At 57.0% G+C, this 18,515-nt stretch overlaps 7 protein-coding genes and 2 non-coding genes across 9 annotated transcripts, besides 2 other annotated features; 5 read left to right on the top strand and 4 right to left on the bottom strand.

The window, feature by feature from the left end:
• Window positions 1–280: 280 nt before the first annotated feature.
• CYME_CMR105C (hypothetical protein, conserved) lies at window positions 281–1,651 on the bottom strand (the record flags this gene model as incomplete). Its single annotated transcript, XM_005538349.1, has 1 exon — window positions 281–1,651. One exon carries the CDS (start codon window positions 1,649–1,651, stop codon window positions 281–283), a length of 1,371 nt encoding a protein of 456 aa, XP_005538406.1.
• Window positions 1,652–3,185: 1,534 nt separating this feature from the next.
• On the bottom strand, window positions 3,186–9,176 carry CYME_CMR103C (DNA polymerase zeta, catalytic subunit; the record flags this gene model as incomplete). Its single annotated transcript, XM_005538348.1, has 1 exon — window positions 3,186–9,176. One exon carries the CDS (start codon window positions 9,174–9,176, stop codon window positions 3,186–3,188), a length of 5,991 nt encoding a protein of 1,996 aa, XP_005538405.1.
• Window positions 3,225–4,974: a sequence feature (possible transcribed region).
• On the top strand, window positions 5,897–7,789 carry CYME_CMR102T. The gene has a single exon (XR_002461601.1). It is a non-coding gene; the product is annotated as a hypothetical transcript (transcript).
• Window positions 8,736–10,296: a sequence feature (possible transcribed region).
• CYME_CMR100C (similar to mannose-P-dolichol utilization defect 1 protein) lies at window positions 10,283–11,179 on the bottom strand (the record flags this gene model as incomplete). Its single annotated transcript, XM_005538347.1, has 1 exon — window positions 10,283–11,179. One exon carries the CDS (start codon window positions 11,177–11,179, stop codon window positions 10,283–10,285), a length of 897 nt encoding a protein of 298 aa, XP_005538404.1.
• Window positions 11,180–12,430: 1,251 nt separating this feature from the next.
• Window positions 12,431–13,390, top strand: CYME_CMR099C (probable pirin; the record flags this gene model as incomplete). Its single annotated transcript, XM_005538346.1, has 1 exon — window positions 12,431–13,390. The coding sequence occupies one exon, from the start codon at window positions 12,431–12,433 to the stop codon at window positions 13,388–13,390; it is 960 nt and encodes a 319-aa protein (XP_005538403.1).
• A 1,232-nt stretch (window positions 13,391–14,622) lies between these two features.
• On the top strand, window positions 14,623–15,918 carry CYME_CMR098C (cell division control protein 5; the record flags this gene model as incomplete). Its single annotated transcript, XM_005538345.1, has 1 exon — window positions 14,623–15,918. The coding sequence occupies one exon, from the start codon at window positions 14,623–14,625 to the stop codon at window positions 15,916–15,918; it is 1,296 nt and encodes a 431-aa protein (XP_005538402.1).
• Window positions 15,157–17,021, bottom strand: CYME_CMR097T. Its single transcript, XR_002461600.1, has one exon. It is a non-coding gene; the product is annotated as a hypothetical transcript (transcript).
• Window positions 17,022–17,154: 133 nt separating this feature from the next.
• Window positions 17,155–17,373, top strand: CYME_CMR096C (hypothetical protein, conserved; the record flags this gene model as incomplete). The annotated part of the gene is made up of 1 exon (XM_005538344.1): window positions 17,155–17,373. One exon carries the CDS (start codon window positions 17,155–17,157, stop codon window positions 17,371–17,373), a length of 219 nt encoding a protein of 72 aa, XP_005538401.1.
• Window positions 17,374–17,385: 12 nt separating this feature from the next.
• Window positions 17,386–18,507, top strand: CYME_CMR095C (similar to proline transport helper PTH1; the record flags this gene model as incomplete). The annotated part of the gene is made up of 1 exon (XM_005538343.1): window positions 17,386–18,507. The coding sequence occupies one exon, from the start codon at window positions 17,386–17,388 to the stop codon at window positions 18,505–18,507; it is 1,122 nt and encodes a 373-aa protein (XP_005538400.1).
• Window positions 18,508–18,515: the final 8 nt, after the last annotated feature.

The following is an 18,515-nucleotide window of genomic DNA, read 5'->3' as shown; positions in this document are numbered from 1 at the left end:
TGAAGTGCTGCGCACACCATGAACTTTGTTCGGACACGAGAACCAAACGTTTGCAGGGCACACTACCGATCCGAGCATCGTAACCAAATATCGCAGGCTTCTTTCAGACGCATCCCACCTAGTCGCGGCGTTGAGAAGCATCGCAAGAACGGATCCAGATTGTTGCGGACCAGTTCATGAAATCGCCGGGCACCATGTTCATCATACGGGTCTCGTTAGAACGGATCCAGAACGCTGCGTGCGAGCATCCAACTTCGCTTCGCTGTAGAGGCGTTTCTCCCTATGGGCGTTGGAGTGCGGACGCCCAGGGCAACACACGGACAAAATATGGGAGTAACGGCAAGCAACCCAATGAAACGAAAGTTGCGATAGCATAACCACAGACACCGATAAGAATAGCAGGTACGATGAGAGCGGTCCAGCGCTTGGATGCGGCCATGCCCGCAGCGGTACTCGGGCCGCCAATGTTCGCGTTGGACGCCAGCATGAGATCGTCCCTTGAAATACCTAAAATTCTACCTAAAATGAGCATCACCATTAAATGAACGCCTACTTGAACCACACTCAGAAGGAGCAAGAGAGGTGCAGTGCGTATAACGGCACCGATGGAGCCTAACGCACCCGTCACCGCAAAGAAAACTTGCATAAAAAACATACCCAGAATGGTACCAGCGGTCTGGAGTGGTTGAAACTGTCGCGGAAAAAGCGTTGCCAGTGAGACGATCATTAGCGTCAGGAGCGGCAGCACGAAGGACTCCAGATGCAGCCAGCATGCGATCCCAAAGCTCAGGAAGCATAGCGCGAACGCAACCGCAAGTGCAAGTGACAGCATTGCCAGGTCGGTTTCTCTGCGGTTTCCGTCAACGGCCTGCTTCGCGTCCGCATCTGGTCTCGCTGCTGAACTGGACAAGGCGAAAATAAGCGGAAAGTAAATAGCGAGCACGATATTATCCGCGGCAAGCAAGGCGGAGACCAATGCAGGCTCCATTCGGGTGGCTTCCGCGACAGCGACGAGGTTCACGGAGCCTCCGATGTGGCGTGCATTCAGAGCCACGGCTGCTCGATAAAGATTATCCGCACCGATTGCTCCAGGTGGAACAAGGGCACACGCCACGAAGGTGCCGATCACTGTCGCCAATGCACCGATCCAAAACGCTTTCAAGAGTCGACCTGTCTCTCGAAAGACGCGACGCATATCCGCGTTGAAGAGCAGGAGCGGAATCGCAAGCGGCACGACGACCTTACTCACTGTCTGGTATGCGGGCGCAGATGCCGGCAAGATGCCCAAGTTGACCAACGCCAGTCCCAGCAGCGACGAGAGAAGCGGTGCCGAGAGCGCCGCTCCGATGCGTGTACGCTCGAACCAGACGCCAGCTGTTGCTGAGCCTATGAGCAAGCTCCAGACACCCCAGAAGTTATTTGGCTGGATGAGTGAGCTCTGGATCGCCAAGGCGCCATGCGTTTTCACTAGGCGGCGCCGCCGGTGTCCAAGCTTGCTTGCCCGTCGCGCACCGGAAGCAGCTGCATCGAACCGCTGCGTCGCACGCCGCTCTGCTCGAGTCTCAGATCGGCATGCGGCGAGCGCTCGGAGCCTTTGATACCTTGTGCACCCATACGTGCCTATAAATGTTCGTGCAGGTCCTTGAAACATATATGAAGCAACATAAAGAGGTTGACAAGAGCGCAGGCCCTGAAAACGTCCCCGAGCGGCCTGAGAAACAAACGCATGCGTATGCTCGCTATTGCGACACACGATGACGTAGGCACGAAGTTGGCCAACAACGGACACTGATGTCCTTTTAGTACGAAATAATCCATTCTAGTTCATTAGATGCTCGTACATTCTAGATCAGGACGTTTCCCGCGATGGACACTGATGTCCTTTTAGTACGAAATAATCCATTCTAATCCATTAGATGTTCGTACTTTCTAGATTGCGGCGTGTGCCGCGATGGACACTGATGTCCTTTTAGTACGAAATAATCCATTCTAATCCATTAGATGTTCGTACATTCTAGATCAGGACTTTTCCCGCGATGGACACTGATGTCCTTTTAGTACGAAATAATACAGTGTAGTACATTCATTGCCAGTACTTTCAAGATTAGGACGTTTCCCGCGACAGGGTACGTGTCCAGCGCGCTCGAGCGCAGGGCGCCTTTCGGCGGATACAACGCGAGCATGGATGCAAATGGGGACGCACCAGTTGTGTCGGCAACGGTGTCGATACCAATGATCGACACTCGTGTGTCCATGGAAAGCATGACTGTCCATGAATATCATCCGACTATGGGCTGCGCATGGACTCGAGACGAACCAGAAGAACCACGGTTCATGCGTATGATTCCCAGACGCGCTGAGACTCTGATTGACGGGCACGCTATGCTGTTGTTGTGGTTACCGTGAGTGTCACGATGACCAGCAAAAGCGCTTCCTTTCGCGAGCTATAGCAAACGCTTTATATACAAGTGGTCGCGGGGCGTTGTGCGAGGCTTGGATCCGCATCCGGAGAGCTCATGCGCTATGCAATGCCCGCTGATCGAGACCAAGCGCTTCGCTGACGCTGGTATCCAGCCTTGGCAACGGATGACACTTTGGACGTATACGCTGATGAGTGCCAGGCCTAAACAAGCGGAAGCGATATATCGCCCTGGCATGCGGTTGCTGGGCGTGGCGGGTATTACGGTTCGTAACGAGCTCCTATTCGGCGCCTCATGCGCGCTATCGTCGGCGAAAACGTGCAGCTGTACGCGCGAGTCCTCGCTACGCGTCCGACGATGATCGATTCTGCTGCGAAATGCATTCGTGTGTGAAGAGTCGCCCATGTGCGAGCAGTGGTGCTGTGGCCTCCAAAGTCTCGCGCCCAAGCAAGCAAGATACGCGGCGACACACATACACACACATACCAATAGCCCCGTAACTGTTATCTTTCGGATTCGAGGACCGTTCGCCGTATCTCGCCAGCAGCCGATGGACGCCCCGGCGCTCGCGCATTGACGGAATACCTCGGAGTGTGCCCGGAACCCGACGCCATCTGCACCAAGTTCGTACGCTGAAAGCGCAATGACCCCAACGGAAGCGCACACGTTAGCCAGAAAGTCTTGTCACCTCGATCGGACTGAGGAGAAGCGCCACCAACATGATCGATATCTCGATGTGCGCTTATTCCCGTTTCCTCTTACGCACTAGCCAGAGAGTTCCCCCAAAGCATGCATGTATGTGGCGGTCGTCAAAGAGGCCTTGTCTCGCTCTACAAGCAGCGCACATTCTATATGTGCACAAGGCGGATACCAGCATTGCGTCCAACACGATTGGTGCTGATGGTGCTGCTCCGGCGCCAAACAAGCACCTGCGCTTAATGGCTCGCCCGGGCGATCCCTGCATTCGCTTGCGGTGATACCTTCGCCAATGCAACGTAGGCAGAGCTCCTGAAGACGAAAGAGACGCTGCTGTGCAGTGTGCAATTTCCGCTGGACGATCGCGAGGCTATCAGGAATGCGTGTGAGGCAGACACGACAAACCTCTGTTTGTGGGGCACAGCTCTCACCACATACGGCGCAGAAACCGGGAAGGTAGTGCTCTATGCGGCTTTTCTGGTGCGCTCCAAGCGGAACGCCCCGACTGTGTGGAGCACGGTACGCAACTCGAGGCACCTGCTGGAACCAACTGAAAACATCCACACCCATCAGCGAAAAGCAGCGCTCCAAAGCCGGTAAGATCTGCTTTCGCACATAGTATTGCGTGTTCAAGCGAAGGATGCGCCCTTGTCGCCGCGCTTCTAGAAACTGCCCCGGGTCCACGACGAGTTCGCGCAGCGTACTTCCGGGCTCTCCATAGATTACCACGTAAGGGACACGTTCCCGAAACGCCGGCACTGCTGCTGGATCCTGATCCAGCTGTCGCAGGGCAACGAGCGCTGCAGGCGGTTCGTAGCCGGGTTTGTAACGACCCAGTTGAACCTCTTTGAAAAAGATAGCATCCCGAAAATCGAAGCGATTCTGAAGGACTCGCTGAAGTTGCCGCTGCACATAGCGTCTGATGGGCGATAGATCCTGATCACCGGTGAAGAGTAAGCGCAGCGCGCGCTCGAGAATCTTCTGAACTAGACCACACGAGTCGCGCCGAACCGTCTCGATACCCTTTGCATCAAGCATTCCCATCAGCTGGTTCTCTGACTCGTACGCCCAACCAACATAGCGCTTCTTCGCCAGCAGCAACGAACGGCTGTATACCTTTTCGAGCTTGAGTCGGACCGGGTCTGGAAATAGCGCACTGCACTGCTCCGCCATGGCACGACCCAGCTGAAAGGCGACTTCACGAGAAGCGCCCGGCACCAGCACAAAAATAGAGTCCGTATCGCCATAGACGACCCGTGCTCCATGCGATGCTCCCCAGAGGCGCTCCACGGTGGCTACGATGCGCTCCATGGCCTCCCGACCGGCACTGACGATCGCGTCGGCGATCTCTGCACAGGGCATGCGTCCCGAAAACGACGCAGATGTATACCCATATGTCACATTGGCGATATACTTCATCGCAAACTGACGAGCATTCAGCATTCGATAGATGGCCTGTAAGCGAAGACGTTCCGCTTCGGGTACCGGTGCGGTGCGGTGTTGCTTCTCGATGGCCTCCATGCCGCCTTTGAGCATCATCCGCGTTTCCAGTATCTCTCGTAGCATCAGCGGCAAGATGCCATGCCGTACCCGAGGCTTCACGAAAACTGTCTGGTTCGGAAGCACCGTTAGCAACGCTTCCACGTCCGGTGTTGCGTCTGTTGCGAGCGCCTCTACGAGACCGATCCAGTCGGGGCTGTACGCTTCCAGCACACCGAACACGCGCGGAATGCCGCTTGCAAAAGTGCACCAGTCGCTTTCGCTATCGAGCAGGACGCGCCCCAGACAGGTTGAAAAGCAGATGTTGTGGGCGATGATCATCGACGGGTAAAGCGACTGAAAGTCTAGCACCAGGACCGGATCGCTGTAGTAGCGGGCTTCGGGCTCCATAACGAGCGGAATGAAGGCCGTTGCCGGTTGACATCGGACCTGTGCAGCAGTAGGCGAGACCAGCACGTACCCCTGGGCGTGCGCGAGTCGCGCCATCAGACTCTCCACTCGATACTGACTGCCCCGAAGAAACACAGATAACAGGTCGATGCCGTAGCTGGTGGCCATCTCGGCCGAGCGTCCGAGGATATCCAGCGCTTCAAGGAGGTCCAGCGTCCAGGCAGCGCGAAACAAAACCAGTTCGAGGGCTCGGCGACAGTCGGCGGCGGTACCCCGCGTGAACCAGTCTCGTTGGGTAGACCACGGTAAGCGGGGCATCCGGCGTCCGAGAATCTCCTCCACAACACGATAGAACGTGTAGTTCGACAGCTTGACCTCCGATTGCATGATCCGCCATACGTCCAGAACGTATCGACCCAGCAGGCGGATACCACCGGAGGCAGTATCCGTCTCCCACGGGTGCATCGACAGGCTCCACTGCCGCTCGGTTTTCGGGTCATGAACGCCGAGTGCTACCCGAGACAGCCCCGAAGCCAAGTCATAACCCAGAACGCCTGCTCGCTGCAGCAGATAACCGATCCCTCCATCGCGCAACGAATACGATACCAGGATATCCGGGTCCAGATGACGACAGAGCAGCGCAAGTTGCCGCAGCAGCGCCGCTTCCGAGCCCAGCACCACGACTCGAGTAGGCCGCAACGTGTATCCCGTGGTTGGCACCAGGCCGAGCGCCGTCCGCTCGGTAAGCGCAGCACTCGCATCGTCTCCAGTGTTTGTGCGTAAAGCGCTGTTCACGAGCATGATATGACGATCGGCATCGGAGTCATCGCCCCGGAAGACGAGTCCGATTGCAGCCAGCGGATCCTGAAGAGCGTCAGGGCGCTGCTCTCGACGATTGATCGAGAGTGACTCTATGGCTAGTACTCGAAAGGTTTCGGTGCCGTACTGATGGTGAAGCGCCAGCGGCTCAAGTGGTGCGGGCTCTCCACTAATCCCCGAGGAGTCTCTGCCGCTGGATATCTGTGATGGGCCCGTGATATCCGAGAGTCGCCCCCGGGAGCGTTTCTCGCGATCCGTTCTCAACGATCGTATCGCAGCGCTGGAGAAAGCGGGCGCAGCATGCGGAGCGTCGCTCCAGAACTCGGACGGCTCGTCGTAACGAGGCGAAGCCGGTCGAACGAGCGGCACCAGTTGTGCTTCGTCGTCTTCGAGTTCAGCAACCGTGTCTGGGAGCGGGTCCATGGCACCAGTTTCGTCGCTGAACGTGCGACATCGTTGCGCTGCCGCCGACGATAGCGGCTCTCTGGCTGGACGACGAAGCGTCAGGTCCGAGTCTGGGTGTGGTAACGGATCCAGCACTTGGCTGTTCGTGCAGCGCGCCTCTGATGATTGTGCTAGACTCGGGTCCGAATTTGGGTACGGTGACGGATCCAGTACTGGGCTACGTGTGGAGCGCACTTCTGATGCATGTGCCGAGCTCGAATGCACCCGCGTATCATAGGCATCGAGCGACGCTTGCACTCCATGCAGTTGCCAGTTACGATCCGTTTGCGTGGGTAGGGCGGTCGTTCGGTGTGCGTCAACGTCCGACGTTGCTTTCCATTCAGTGTGCTGAGAATCCGCAGAGCTGCTTGCTGACAACAACTCGGGGGACACCCATTTGGACGCGCTACCGTTCTCGCTACTGCACGCTGCCTCCATGGGGCCAGGTGCAGCTGCGCTTGCAGCGCCATACGCTTGATCAGCGGGCAAAGCGGGTAGCTCCTCTTCGCGATGCGCACGAGGCGCTCCTTGTTGCACGGAATCAACGGACGCTGGGGTCTCTATCGCCACGCTTCGGGACTCCGGGGCGTCGACAAGCTCGGACGCCCTGGTCCATGGAGAGCGCCAGGCTTTTGGACTAGTTCCAAGCTCAATGCTCCTTGGTGAGCGGCACGACCGCGGTGCAGTTTCCGCCTTGATGCCGACGCTAGCCGGCCTCGCATTGGCCAGTGCATCTTCTGTTACGGTTACTGAATTCGAAACCGCATGCTTCGCTGCTGCGAGCACCGCTACAGTGCGCACCTCGCGACCGTAACTATCCATCCGCACCTCAATGACCTTTCTTGATGCTCCCAGGAGCCTGCTTCGCTTTCGAAACCGTTCAATTCGCTCGATGTGCTGTGGCAAAGGCGGCAAGCTCAGCGGTGTCCGCCAGGTTTGGAGGCCAGCAGCATCCGCCGCCGAGTCGGAACTGAAAGCCCGACAGGCGACCTCTCGCCAAAGAGGCGTCTGCGGAAACCAGCGTACGCTCGACCCGCTTGTCGTGAAAGCTTTGTCCTCAATGGCGCTGTAAAAGGGTTTCTGCTGAGCAACGCCCCATTCTGACTTGAAGGGAAAAGGCGGGTGCTGATCTGGAATCATGAACCAATTCGCTGGCGATACGTTTGATCGCTCGAGATGGAAAGCCGCCAGACACCAGCTCGCCTGTCGGGGCCTCGACGTCGTCGACGCCTGTGCTTGAACCGCCTCCGATTCGTGACCAGGCTGTAGTTCCGATGCAGAAGCCAACACGGACTCTGGAACAGGCGTCCTACTTGGGGCGACCGACGGGGAACAAGGCGGGCTGAGTCCCAGCTCCGTGTCTTGACGATGCACCAATGACGCCGGCGAGGTTGCCACCTTTGCCGTCTCCGCCCCTAGCCCTGGTGTTTCATTCAAAGGCAGCGAACATTCCAGAATGTCTGCGCATTCCTTCTGGGTAGCGACTTCATCCACGGGCTGCTCTTCGTCTTCGTAAACGGATGTGTCCAGTGCGTACGCTGATGCAAAGGAAGTGTCCACCGGCTGACCGTTCGCTGCACCCACTCCAGTTCGGTAGTTCTGCTCCATCCAGTTCCAGAGCACTTCATCCTCCAAATCCGACTCTGGATGAAGGCGCTCTGCAGTGCTGGATTCAACTGCATAGCCAAACTGAGCTGCAAGCGCACTGGCGAGATCATCAGCTTGGCTCGTTTCATCGTTCAGGGCGATTGCGTTCCTCCGTTCTTGATGTTGCCGATTCCCTGCTCCTGCACGTTTGCGTAGTGCCTGAGAAACCACCATCCCAAGGCGCTGCTTCAAACCAGTGTCCATGGGTTGCACCTCGCGCTCCAGTCGACAGTGTGCAATAGGGACCCACATCTGGCGCCACGAAGAGAGGCATCGACGTCTGCGTTCGCTCTCCCAGATGAGCCGAAGCGACGGAACGTGGCGCTCCAGATCAGTTGGTTCCTGCTCACCGTGAAGATGTGCTGGATGCAGATCCCTGGGTAACCACACATCCACCTCTAGGTGACAGTCGGTCTGCCGTTTGACGGGCACGTTCCAGACCATGTCCGGTGGAAGGTTGTCGACCAAGCTGGCGCTGTGTCGTGCTTGCATGCCATGATCAGCATCTTCACTGGCAGCATCGCGCGGCGAAGCCAGCGGTGGACGAAAACGACCACTGCAAAGTCCGATACACCCAAACCCGGCTAGGCCGTAGTCTGCCATGACCTGCAGCACGTATGGCAGGTGTGCCTCGTACGGCTGTAAACGGGCGGGTAACACTGGGTCCATTGTTCCGTCGTCCACAGCGGCCAACATCCCGCTAGCGAGTGCCTGCACGAGACGTGCGCTCTCTGCTGGATGAATGTACCGAATCCGAGCAAACCGTTGTGCGTTTGCTTTAAAGCCGTAAATGCAGCGACGCCATTCAATCGTGATATCATAAATGTAGCGGTCAGCAGCAGCGTCCTCGACTGATGAAGGCGCCTCGGTGGCAGCACCAGAACCTGGCTGGTTTGCAGACCAGTTGGCATCTGGAGCTTGTCGCTGGTCGCGCTGCTGCAGGTGCAACTGCTCGAGTGCCCGTTCCAGCGCAACCCGGAGTCGCTGCGTCCAGCGCCGTTCAGCCTCAGGATTATGTGCGACGGTTTCGGGTAATGGCACATACGTGCGAGGAAACGTATTGTGCAAGTGCAGGCAGACTGTAGAACCCGCTGAAGTGCGTCCGATGATCCGTACCGCCGGAAGCGAACGACCTCGCTGGGCCGGTGTAAACCTCTCGAGCCAGCCTGGATCACTGGAGAGGTGTTCCGGCTGCCAGAGGTAGTAGTCGATATTGATTATCTTGACGCAAAGAAAAGCACCTGATAGCGCTTCATCCATGAATCGTCGAGCGTTCCTGCATACTATCGTGAGTATGAGTGCACACGCTGCGCTTCCACTGTCTACACCTGGAGACGCGCTCCGAGGGCGCTATGGCATCCTTCTGTGGCTTGGCGGGCGTGCTTGCTGCGCTCGCTTGACGATAGCGTTTCAAAAAAACGCCTTTGGAACTACGTGTTTGCTTTATGCTGAGTATGGTAGGGGGAGCGCTTCGAAGCGCTGTTGCAAAACGATGATGCGTAGCTACTGAGGGACGGGCCTTGGAGTTTGTACCTGTTGACGTTGGCTACGACTGTGCTTGTCAGGCGCTCTGCGGCAGTGAGCGTTCACGACACGCTCGACACAGTGCCCGCAGTACACGAGTGCCGTTCGGTCGATCGAACTTCTGCGCCCAGCGGGAAGACTGCGTCGGAGCTTGTTTACCGTAAAGCTGTACAGAGAGGGAACTGTGGTCTCTTCGCTGGAGCCCGATAGCGTGCGCTCGTTTGCGTACTCCGGTGAAACGCACAGACCTTGCACGAAGAAAAGCGCGCTGCAAGTCGGCCACCAGAAGCAAACTTAGAGACTGCTGTCCCTGAACTGGGTTCATGTTTGGATGCAGAGCGTCAAGGTGTGGTAGAAATCAAGTTCCGTACATATTGTTGGCAGTCTAGGCACACTGCGGCAGGCACTGCCTCGCATCTGCAAGCAGCAAGCACAAGCAGGAGGCCCCTCCCCCGGGATACAGCAGCACACTAGTCCACGCTTCACGAAGTGCAGCAGCGGTAGAGCTGTGGTGCGCGGCTCGCAGCCCTGTTTTTCGTGCTCCACGGCTGACGCACTGGCTCAGCAGCATTTTTCTGGTGAGCTTCGGGGTTCAGGCTCCGGGGTTTCACCGCATCCGAAGGCGATCGTAGGATAGGGTTCGCGTTGCCCGTTCGAGCTCCGGCAGCGTCACCATGCGCACTGCATAGCACCGTTGATGACGTCACCAGGCGGTTGTATGCGGGACGAGATCTCCGGTCCATTTGCTCTAGTGGATGCCATAGCACTAGGTCAGCGGAAAGCACACGATAGCGGTCACATTGCGGAAGACTTTGGACCCGAAAATTCCCTTCATCCAGCTGCTATTCCGCGTAAAATCTGAAGTATTGGTAAACCAAAATACTGTTCAACGCGAGAGCGACAATCGCGCTCAGCAGGTACGGAAGATTCCCATCGAGGCGTACAAGCGTTGTGAACAAACGGGCAGCATTTCCCAGGAGCTGGAGGAGCATCGTCGTGATGCTCAGCTCCCCTGTTGTACGTAACTGGGCGTTCATGACAATCTGAGGAATGCGACTCAGATTCAGAAGAGGTATGGAAACGGCCTGAGCAACCGTGACGACCACGGGTGGTGCCAAACGCGGACTCAACAAGACGCCCATGAGCAGCGTGATGGATCCCAAGATTGCCAAGGTTGCCCAGCGTCGAGGTCTCGCATCAAAATGACTCATCAAAACCAGAATCATGACATTTTGAATAAGAATGAAGCCAGATTCCCCAAAGGTATCGAACGGAAACCGCTGTCGAAGCGCATAGCAGAAGCTGCACGCCGTACTTACGGTTTCACAGACGTATGTTGTGACCGAGATGCCTTTCGCGGATCGCACGCGAAGAATACGCACCACCTGAGGAACTTTGTATAGCGATGAACCGATGATCACAAGCCACCCTAGCACTTGGGAGAGCAAACCCAGCGGAAGCGCTCTTCGAACAACCTGCTGCTGCTGCTGCTGCTGGTGGTGGTGGTAAGGTGGTACTAGGGGCGCTGCAGCCGCCAGCCCAGCGATCAGTGGTGGACGCCCGTGCGTTCCCGCTGACCCCAAGAGCTTCGGTCCACTCTTCAAAGATTGTGTTCCCGAGGTGACAACGAACTTGGCTGAATGCTGTTCACGTGCGTCGCTGGAGCAAACGGCCGCTGCACCGCGTGTCGCATCGGTAGCACGTTGCCAACTCGAGAGTCCAAACGCCATAAACGCCATGACGCAAACTGCACGCTCAGCAGCTCTGCAGAGTAAGTCTGTTGAGCGCTTGTATGCATCAGTAGAGGGAAACAAGTTTCCCTTCAACAAAAGCGTCTCGACACGTGTTGAAATAAGTACAAAGATGGTGAACAGGGCGTATGCACCAGATAAGCATCGGGCGTTCGCGTTGGAGCGCAACACATTGGCGTCGCCACTGGCGCTGGTGCGGCGACTTTGCGAACAGGGTGCTTTGAAAAGCGGATGCTCCAGTCGACGCCCACAGGGGCACGACGAAGCCTTTTCTTTCCAAGTGGTGTCCAAAATAGCGCTGCAGGCGTCATGTGAACGAGCTTTGCTCTCTGATGGGAAGAATGGGTGGTGGTGTTTGTGCCTTTATGTACTTGGAGGACCTGGTGCTGTATTACTGACACACGCTCGGATGCCGGTATGCATCGCGCTTTCCAGGGTCCGTTGGGTAGCGGAAACAATCCTGCGCCATCAAAAGTAGAAAGCGGATGCTTTAGCGCATGAGGCGCTTTTAGAGTCTTGACATCCGACGGATACCGGTGCGACACATCGTGTGTATGAACCTTGAAAAAGCCGGCCCCGTCTGAGGCGTAGACGCGAAGCAACATGATGCTGCATACGCTGGAGGACGCTTTTGCTCTGCTTGAAATCGGGGCAGCGAATTGCGCGGCGACTCCCAATAGCGATTGATACGATGATCTGCGTAAACCTGTTCACTTTCGCATAACCAATGCAAATACACTCCGTCTACGAGTATTCGTCTCGGTGAGGTCCCGAAGCAAAACAAAGCTCGTACCGCAATGCGTTCGGGTCGTTCGCCTGTCCTATTCCCACGAAACGCCCTTGGAACGCTCACCGCCTCATGTCCGGTTCCTCGGACACAGACACAGGCGACCTACGATCGATTCCGCAGCTCCTTTGGTATAGCGACCGCTGCGGTATATCACGGTTTGCTGGACGGCAGTCGCGAGGCGTCCACTTTTGAACCGTAAATGATGCCTCATCGCCGCTATGAAATGGGATCTTCAAAACCCAGCTTCGACCAGAGCAGAACGCGCTTCCCCATCGCGCGCTTCAAGTAGACAATACACATATGGAACCCATTTGCAGGCAGCACCGGTGTTGCATCTCGCGGAGGTGGCGCGCGTCGCAGCATAGCGCAACGCCGCCGACGCATCGAGAAGAGCGGGTGCCGGTGCGCTCCGGAGCGACGGAGGCGACAGCGCTGTATGCCACGTGTTCATGAAGATTGCGTTTATTTGCTTGTTGTTTGCCAATAAGCGCAGCTGGGCAACCCTGCGACAACATCCTGGTCATCAGAGCCGCGCACATTCACTGCTTCGCGCCGTAACTGGGATAAGGTGCATGTCGTCCGTCGAGAAACCGCGCGTGTTGGAGCGCGTCGTGGCGGCTCGGGAGCAACAGGACGGTGTCGGGGCGCGTGTACGTCGCAGCATCGGGACGCCTAGCCTGGGACGCTTGGACCCGTTTCTGCTGTTAGATCATTTTCACGTGAAGCCTCCAGGAGGATTCCCGGACCACCCGCACCGGGGTTTCCAGACGGTGACCTACATGCTCAAGGGCAAGTTTCGCCACCGGGATAACCGCGGCCACGAAGGCGTCATTGAAGCCGGGGACCTGCAGTGGATGACTGCGGGTGGAGGCATCGTGCACAGCGAGATGCCGGCGACACCAGATGAAAACGAGGGTCTTCAAATCTGGGTCAACTTGGCGGCGAAGGACAAACTCGTCCCTGCGAACTATCAGGAGAAGCGTTCGAGCGACATTCCCGTGTACAACGATCCAACAGAGCATGTCCAAGTGAAGGTTCTCGCCGGTTCTTTCAGGGGAGTTCAGTCCGATGTGTTCACCTTGACGCCAACTGAGTTACTGGACGTAACCCTGGGCCCGAGGACCTTTTTTCAGCACAAGGTGCCGTCCTCTTGGAATGCATGCTTCTACGTTGTGACTGGATCATTGGTTGCTGGCTCGCAGCCGGTTGACGCGGGCAGCGTTGGTGTCTTTGAAAAAGACGGTGACGATGACGGTGTCGAGGTGCAGAGCGGCGAAAATGGTTGTCGTTTCGTCTTGTTGGCAGGACAACCGCTCCACGAGCCTGTCGTACAGTACGGACCGATCGTGATGAACACGCGTCAAGAGATCATCCAGGCTTTCGCTGACTACGAAGCTGGAAAATTCTGAACGTACCCGCAAATCGTGCATACGGGTTGTTTGCCTCGTTCTGAACCCGATGAGAATATGTTTTGATCGTATGGAATTGTTGAATAGAATCAGATGCTGGGTTTGAAGCATCCAGCTGATAAGCGTAGAGGAAGGCGCAGTCCCTGCGTGGATGCTTCCAGGTCCCATCAGCGATTGCTCAGAGTTGCTTCAGGGAAGCGCTGCGCCTTGCACTGCACACCTAATGTGAGCGACGCTGACAAGCTCTTGGAGCCGCTTCGTTCCGGGGACTCGACTCTACGTATTGGCATAAAATTGCGGAGCTTAGCTGAATGTTTCGTATGCGGCTGCTGGCGCTTTCGTTGCCGCGGTGCAGCGGCAGCAGTCTCTGGTGCGGACAGCTGGAACCCTAGCCTCAGCGGCGCTCGCAAAGTCGAGCAGACGCTCACTGTGACAGTGTAGGTTACCATTCCGGACAACATGGGGCCTGCAAGTGGGCAAATTGTCCGAACGTAGAAGACGTCGTTCCCTGGTGCACGCTGAAGCAGCCTCTGTGGGCCACTTGTGACCCGAATAGCACGTGTGTCGCCGGATGGTAAACGATGCTTGGGGGTGTTCATGAAGAGTGCGCTTGGAAACGGGCGCGTTCCAGCGATCGCGTGCAGCTTCACCAAAAGCGCTGACCCAGCATCGACCTAAACAAAGTCGCTTCGAGACGTGCCGTTCACTTGTGTTTCGCCGATCCCGCGCCACTGCCTATTGTCGCGCGCTCATTACTCTGTAAACGCTGGAATGTATACGTCTTCCATGGGAGACCGACATGACGGCCTCTTCCGCATTGGTACACATCGCTTTGCATCGTCGCATCAAATCGAATGCACTCGGTTACGCAAACGCTTCCTATCCACTGGTGAGCACCAGACGCTCTGTTTCGCTGCATTGCACAGGCCCGATGCAGCGATCGGCACTGGATACGGCTTCAAGGTAACATCAGCTGAGATGATGTGGCTCTCCGCTGCGCCCATCCATACCGTACATAGTTGCTGGGTTGCTTCAGGGACGGTGGTGCTTGTCCGCTGCTACCGTCGTCGTTGCGAGAGTAGCCACAGAGTTGTTAGCGTTCGCGAACGCGCGGTACAGGTCCAGTTGGACTCTACTTGTGCCTCTAAGCGCTCGCAAGCTAGTTAGCTGGCGACCCGGACAACACATGGCTGACTTGCACAGACAGTGTCGTCTAGAGTAGGGACAGAGCGATGACCCGCCGCTTCCACCTGAGATCGTCCTCGGACTGGAGCCTGCCGGAAGAGCTCGTCCTGCGGGCCGCAGTCGAAGTCTGCGGAACCAATCAGTGGCGCCGAATAGCTTCACTCTTGCCAGGGAAAACTGCTCTACAGTGTCAGGAGCACTTTTACAGTTCTGCTGATCCAAGCTTGAAAGGCGGAGGGAACTGGACCGTCCAGGAAGACCGGCTGCTGCTTCAGGTGGGGCGCTCGCTGGTTGGGCAGTGGCAAACCGTTGCGCTTCTGCTGCCGGGCCGAACAGCAGACGCTTGTGCACAACGCTTTGCGGAACTGACGAGAGTGCTCGACGCAAGCTCTCAGCAAAAAGAGAGCCTACCAAGTCCAGGACGAGAGCCGGCTTCAGTGCCTGTCGAGCAAGTATCCGGCTTGTCGGCACCAGCGCGAGACACGTCCGCACTGTGTCCACTGCCCAGGTGCGAAAGCCGCTCAGCGACTGGAAGGGGCGTCACGCTATCAGTGTCCGATGAAGAGTTGCTGCGACAAGCATCTGTGCGCCTTTACGGGGATCCGCGGAAGCTCATTGAAAGGTTTTTGGAGACACCATCAACATCGGAGCAAGGTACAGCACCAGCGTCCACTATTATCGCTGACGATGACGCATGCGATGCGTCATCCATTCTATTCGATGAAGAGCACAAACGCGTGCAGCTCTGTTTAGAGTTGCTGACTTCGCAGGCCCTGCACCAGAGACATCAGCTCTCGAAGCGATCAGCTGTGTCGTGCTGGGATCCGGCGGTCTGCGCTCGGTTGCTCGACGATCCAGCGTTCCGGAAACGAATGCGCTCACTGGAGCAAGCACTTTGCCAGACAGCGTCGACCTGTGCACGTCCCGAGAATCCCGGCACACCAGCGTGGAATGCTCAGTGGCTTGAGCTCCCGGTAGCGATCAGCGGCGCTGATGTAGAGCGGGCGTATCTGGAGACGGAGCGCGAGCTCCAGCAGCAAGCAGCACAACATGCCAACGTGTCCGCTGGACACTGCCGAGGATCCCGTGCCCTGCCCGTAGCCGCGGAACACCGCCGCCACCGAGCAGAAACACTTATTCGGGAAGCGGTGCGGGAGCTATTACCCGCGGATACGCATGTCGCAGTCAAGGCGATACCGTTGATTGCTCCAAGCGCGGAGACAGAGGCGCTCATAGCCGAGGCGCTCGCCACAGAGGATTTCCAAAAATGGTACACCATTGTCCAAGCGGCTTCGAGTGCGCCACTGGCATCGACCGATGTGCCGTCTCGGGAGCGAACGTGAGCAACGAGGAGAAGCTCCTGATACACTCAGGATCTCAAAAGTGAACCTGTCTATGTATTGCAGTGCTCATGAAGCGAGAATGTCGCCTATCCGTTACATCCAGAGGTGTTGCCCATCGATCCAATCCAAGGCTGTTGCACGCGAGAGAAAGAGGCGACGGGGAAGTGGCAACTCGTGCGTTACACGGAACATAGGTTCTTGACTTGGATTAGAGTTCCGCGCTGCTCGACACGAAGACAGTACAGTCGGGGCGCTGTACAAGCGCCTCTTAACGAGGATACATGTGGTGTACGCGAATCGCACCGCTCGTTGACCGGCAGCGACGCGAGCTCTCTGAAAATAAACCAAGCGGGGCAAGCGCTCGCCGTACGATCGAAACCTCGGGCGTGCCTCGTCATCTGACCCAGTCTCGCCGACAGTTTCGTTTAGCTCCAAAGAGTTATCCACCGCTATCTCTAGAGTGCAGAGCTGCATATACTGGCGAGATCGAAGTATCATTCAACTACCCGCAGATGAAGATGCACAGGCAAGCAGCAACTATCGGTGCAGAGGTTAGCTGGCTCGCGGAGCGTGCACCTTTGGTGGAACCACCGGATATGCGCGTATCAGCGGTTGGCAACAGCAATCCGAGTTTCAGCCGCACCATGCACTGTTTTTACACTTACACTGTTCTCTCTACAACGAAAATAGAGCACAAGTGCAAGCGATACGTCGTGAATGGTGTTTGTCGGGGGTTTCGGGGTCAGCGCACTCTCGTACGCCGAACAAGGTTCGCGGCACCCTCTCTACGCGGACTTGCTTGCGGATTGCAAGACATTCTCGTTTATCCACTCAGTTATAAAACTGCAGGTCCTAAACACGAACCACTGCGCATACCTCTGTTCCAGTGAGTTTCCGACTGTCAACTTCTGGTGACAACGACGAGCAACCGACGTTGTCGCACTCGAAACCTTCAGGTCAACCCATACCGGGGCGCGTTGCTACTCTCCAGCGCTGACACGTGTACCGCCTTGGACGCGACGCTTTCGCCATCGCAAGCAGCGGACGAGTGCCGGATAGGCGCGTCTCAGCGGTGAACTGGTCACCGGGGAGGAAAGGATCATCGCGATCGGAGCTGCAACCGACTCGGAGTCGTACGGTCGAGGTCCCGGAAGGCGCTGGCGTGCCCGGTTGCTCGCTTCCGAGAACTGCTGCGGTGCGGCGGGCGTTTCGGTACGACTCCCACCGAAAGCGTTCATGTCAGCGTTATTCAACTTTAACTCGTTGTTGATTGTCATTCTCCTGCTGATCTGCACCTGTACCTACGTTCACGCTCTGCAACCGCGCCTGTTAGATCGCAACAAGACCGGTTTTACCGGTGTGTTCTGGAAAGCAGCTCGGATCGGTGAGCGACTCAGCCCGTACGTCTCGCTCTGTTGCCTTGCGATGGCAGTTAGTGTGCTCGTATCCCCATAGGTCGAGCTAGGAATGAACGAGGCGGATAGGGAGTTTCTCGAGTCGTTGCCAACTGGTAAGCTGGTGCTGGCCTACGGCTCAGGCGTGTTTCCGCAGCTCGCTAGAGGCCGGCTGGCGATCCAGCGCACCCGCGACTACATCCTGGTGGTCGACAACCCCGCAGAATGGTTGTTGCAAGCGCTCGATCGCCATTCAGAGCACTTTGCCTGGTATCTTCGGAGCCTGCGTTCACGGCCAGGAGCTCTCCGTTGGCTCCAGCACCTGGGCGCGGGCATGTGTTTCGTGCCTCCGGTACCGCTCGCGTCCCGGTCTGCGGAGGCACTCAAGTACGGCGTCATCGCCGAAGAGACATTGCTCGCTGATATTCGCGAATGGCGTTACTTCTACGCCGCCGGACGTTTGCAGAAACCTGTTGAGCTCATTATTCTATCGAATATGGCCCGCGTCGAAGCTGAGGCGTGTGCTCGACGGGTCGACGAAGCCAACAAGAGGCACAACCTTGTGCAAGCGGTTCGGATGGGTATCTTACTGGGTGCAGAAGCGGACACGGGCCCCCGCCTGCTCCCCGTTGCGACCCTGCTTGAGCAGGTCGTTGGCCTCTCTTACTCGGCGGATATTCGAATGCGCTCCGGCCTTGAACATCCGAACAAGACGCGAAACATCCTTCACGCGAATATGGACCGCTTGCTTGGAATGTATACTACCGCTTTGGTGCAGATGCAACGGGAAGGGCTGGTCCAGCGTCTAGGTGCCGGAGACAGAGCGACTCGACCCGAGCAGGCGTTGCCCTGGCGACCTGATGATCTCTTGGACATATCGATGCTGTTTCAGACCGATGTTTATGGGCATAGGGCTCGCAACCGTCTGTTAGGCCCGCTGCTGCAGCTCCCGCTCTTCTGCAACATTCAGGCGGAGGACGCTATCCGGCAACGACTGCGAGATCAAAACTCGGCAGCTCTGAGGAAGTTTCAAGGTCCAGTCGTGATCGAGTATTTCGCGCGAGCACTTGGAGGTCTCCTGCGACGTCGCGTGTTACATAGTTCTGTCTCACAGGCAGTGAAGGGTCTCATCACCGCTGGACCCTCGCGGAGCCTGCAGTACCTCTGGGGTAAGTGGTGGCGGCGCTGGAGCTGAGACAACCG

This window comes from Cyanidioschyzon merolae, chromosome 18 (genome assembly GCF_000091205.1).
Source record: "Cyanidioschyzon merolae strain 10D DNA, chromosome 18, complete genome".
NCBI lineage: Eukaryota > Rhodophyta > Bangiophyceae > Cyanidiales > Cyanidiaceae > Cyanidioschyzon > Cyanidioschyzon merolae.
This window is presented reverse-complemented; position numbering and strand designations above follow the sequence as displayed.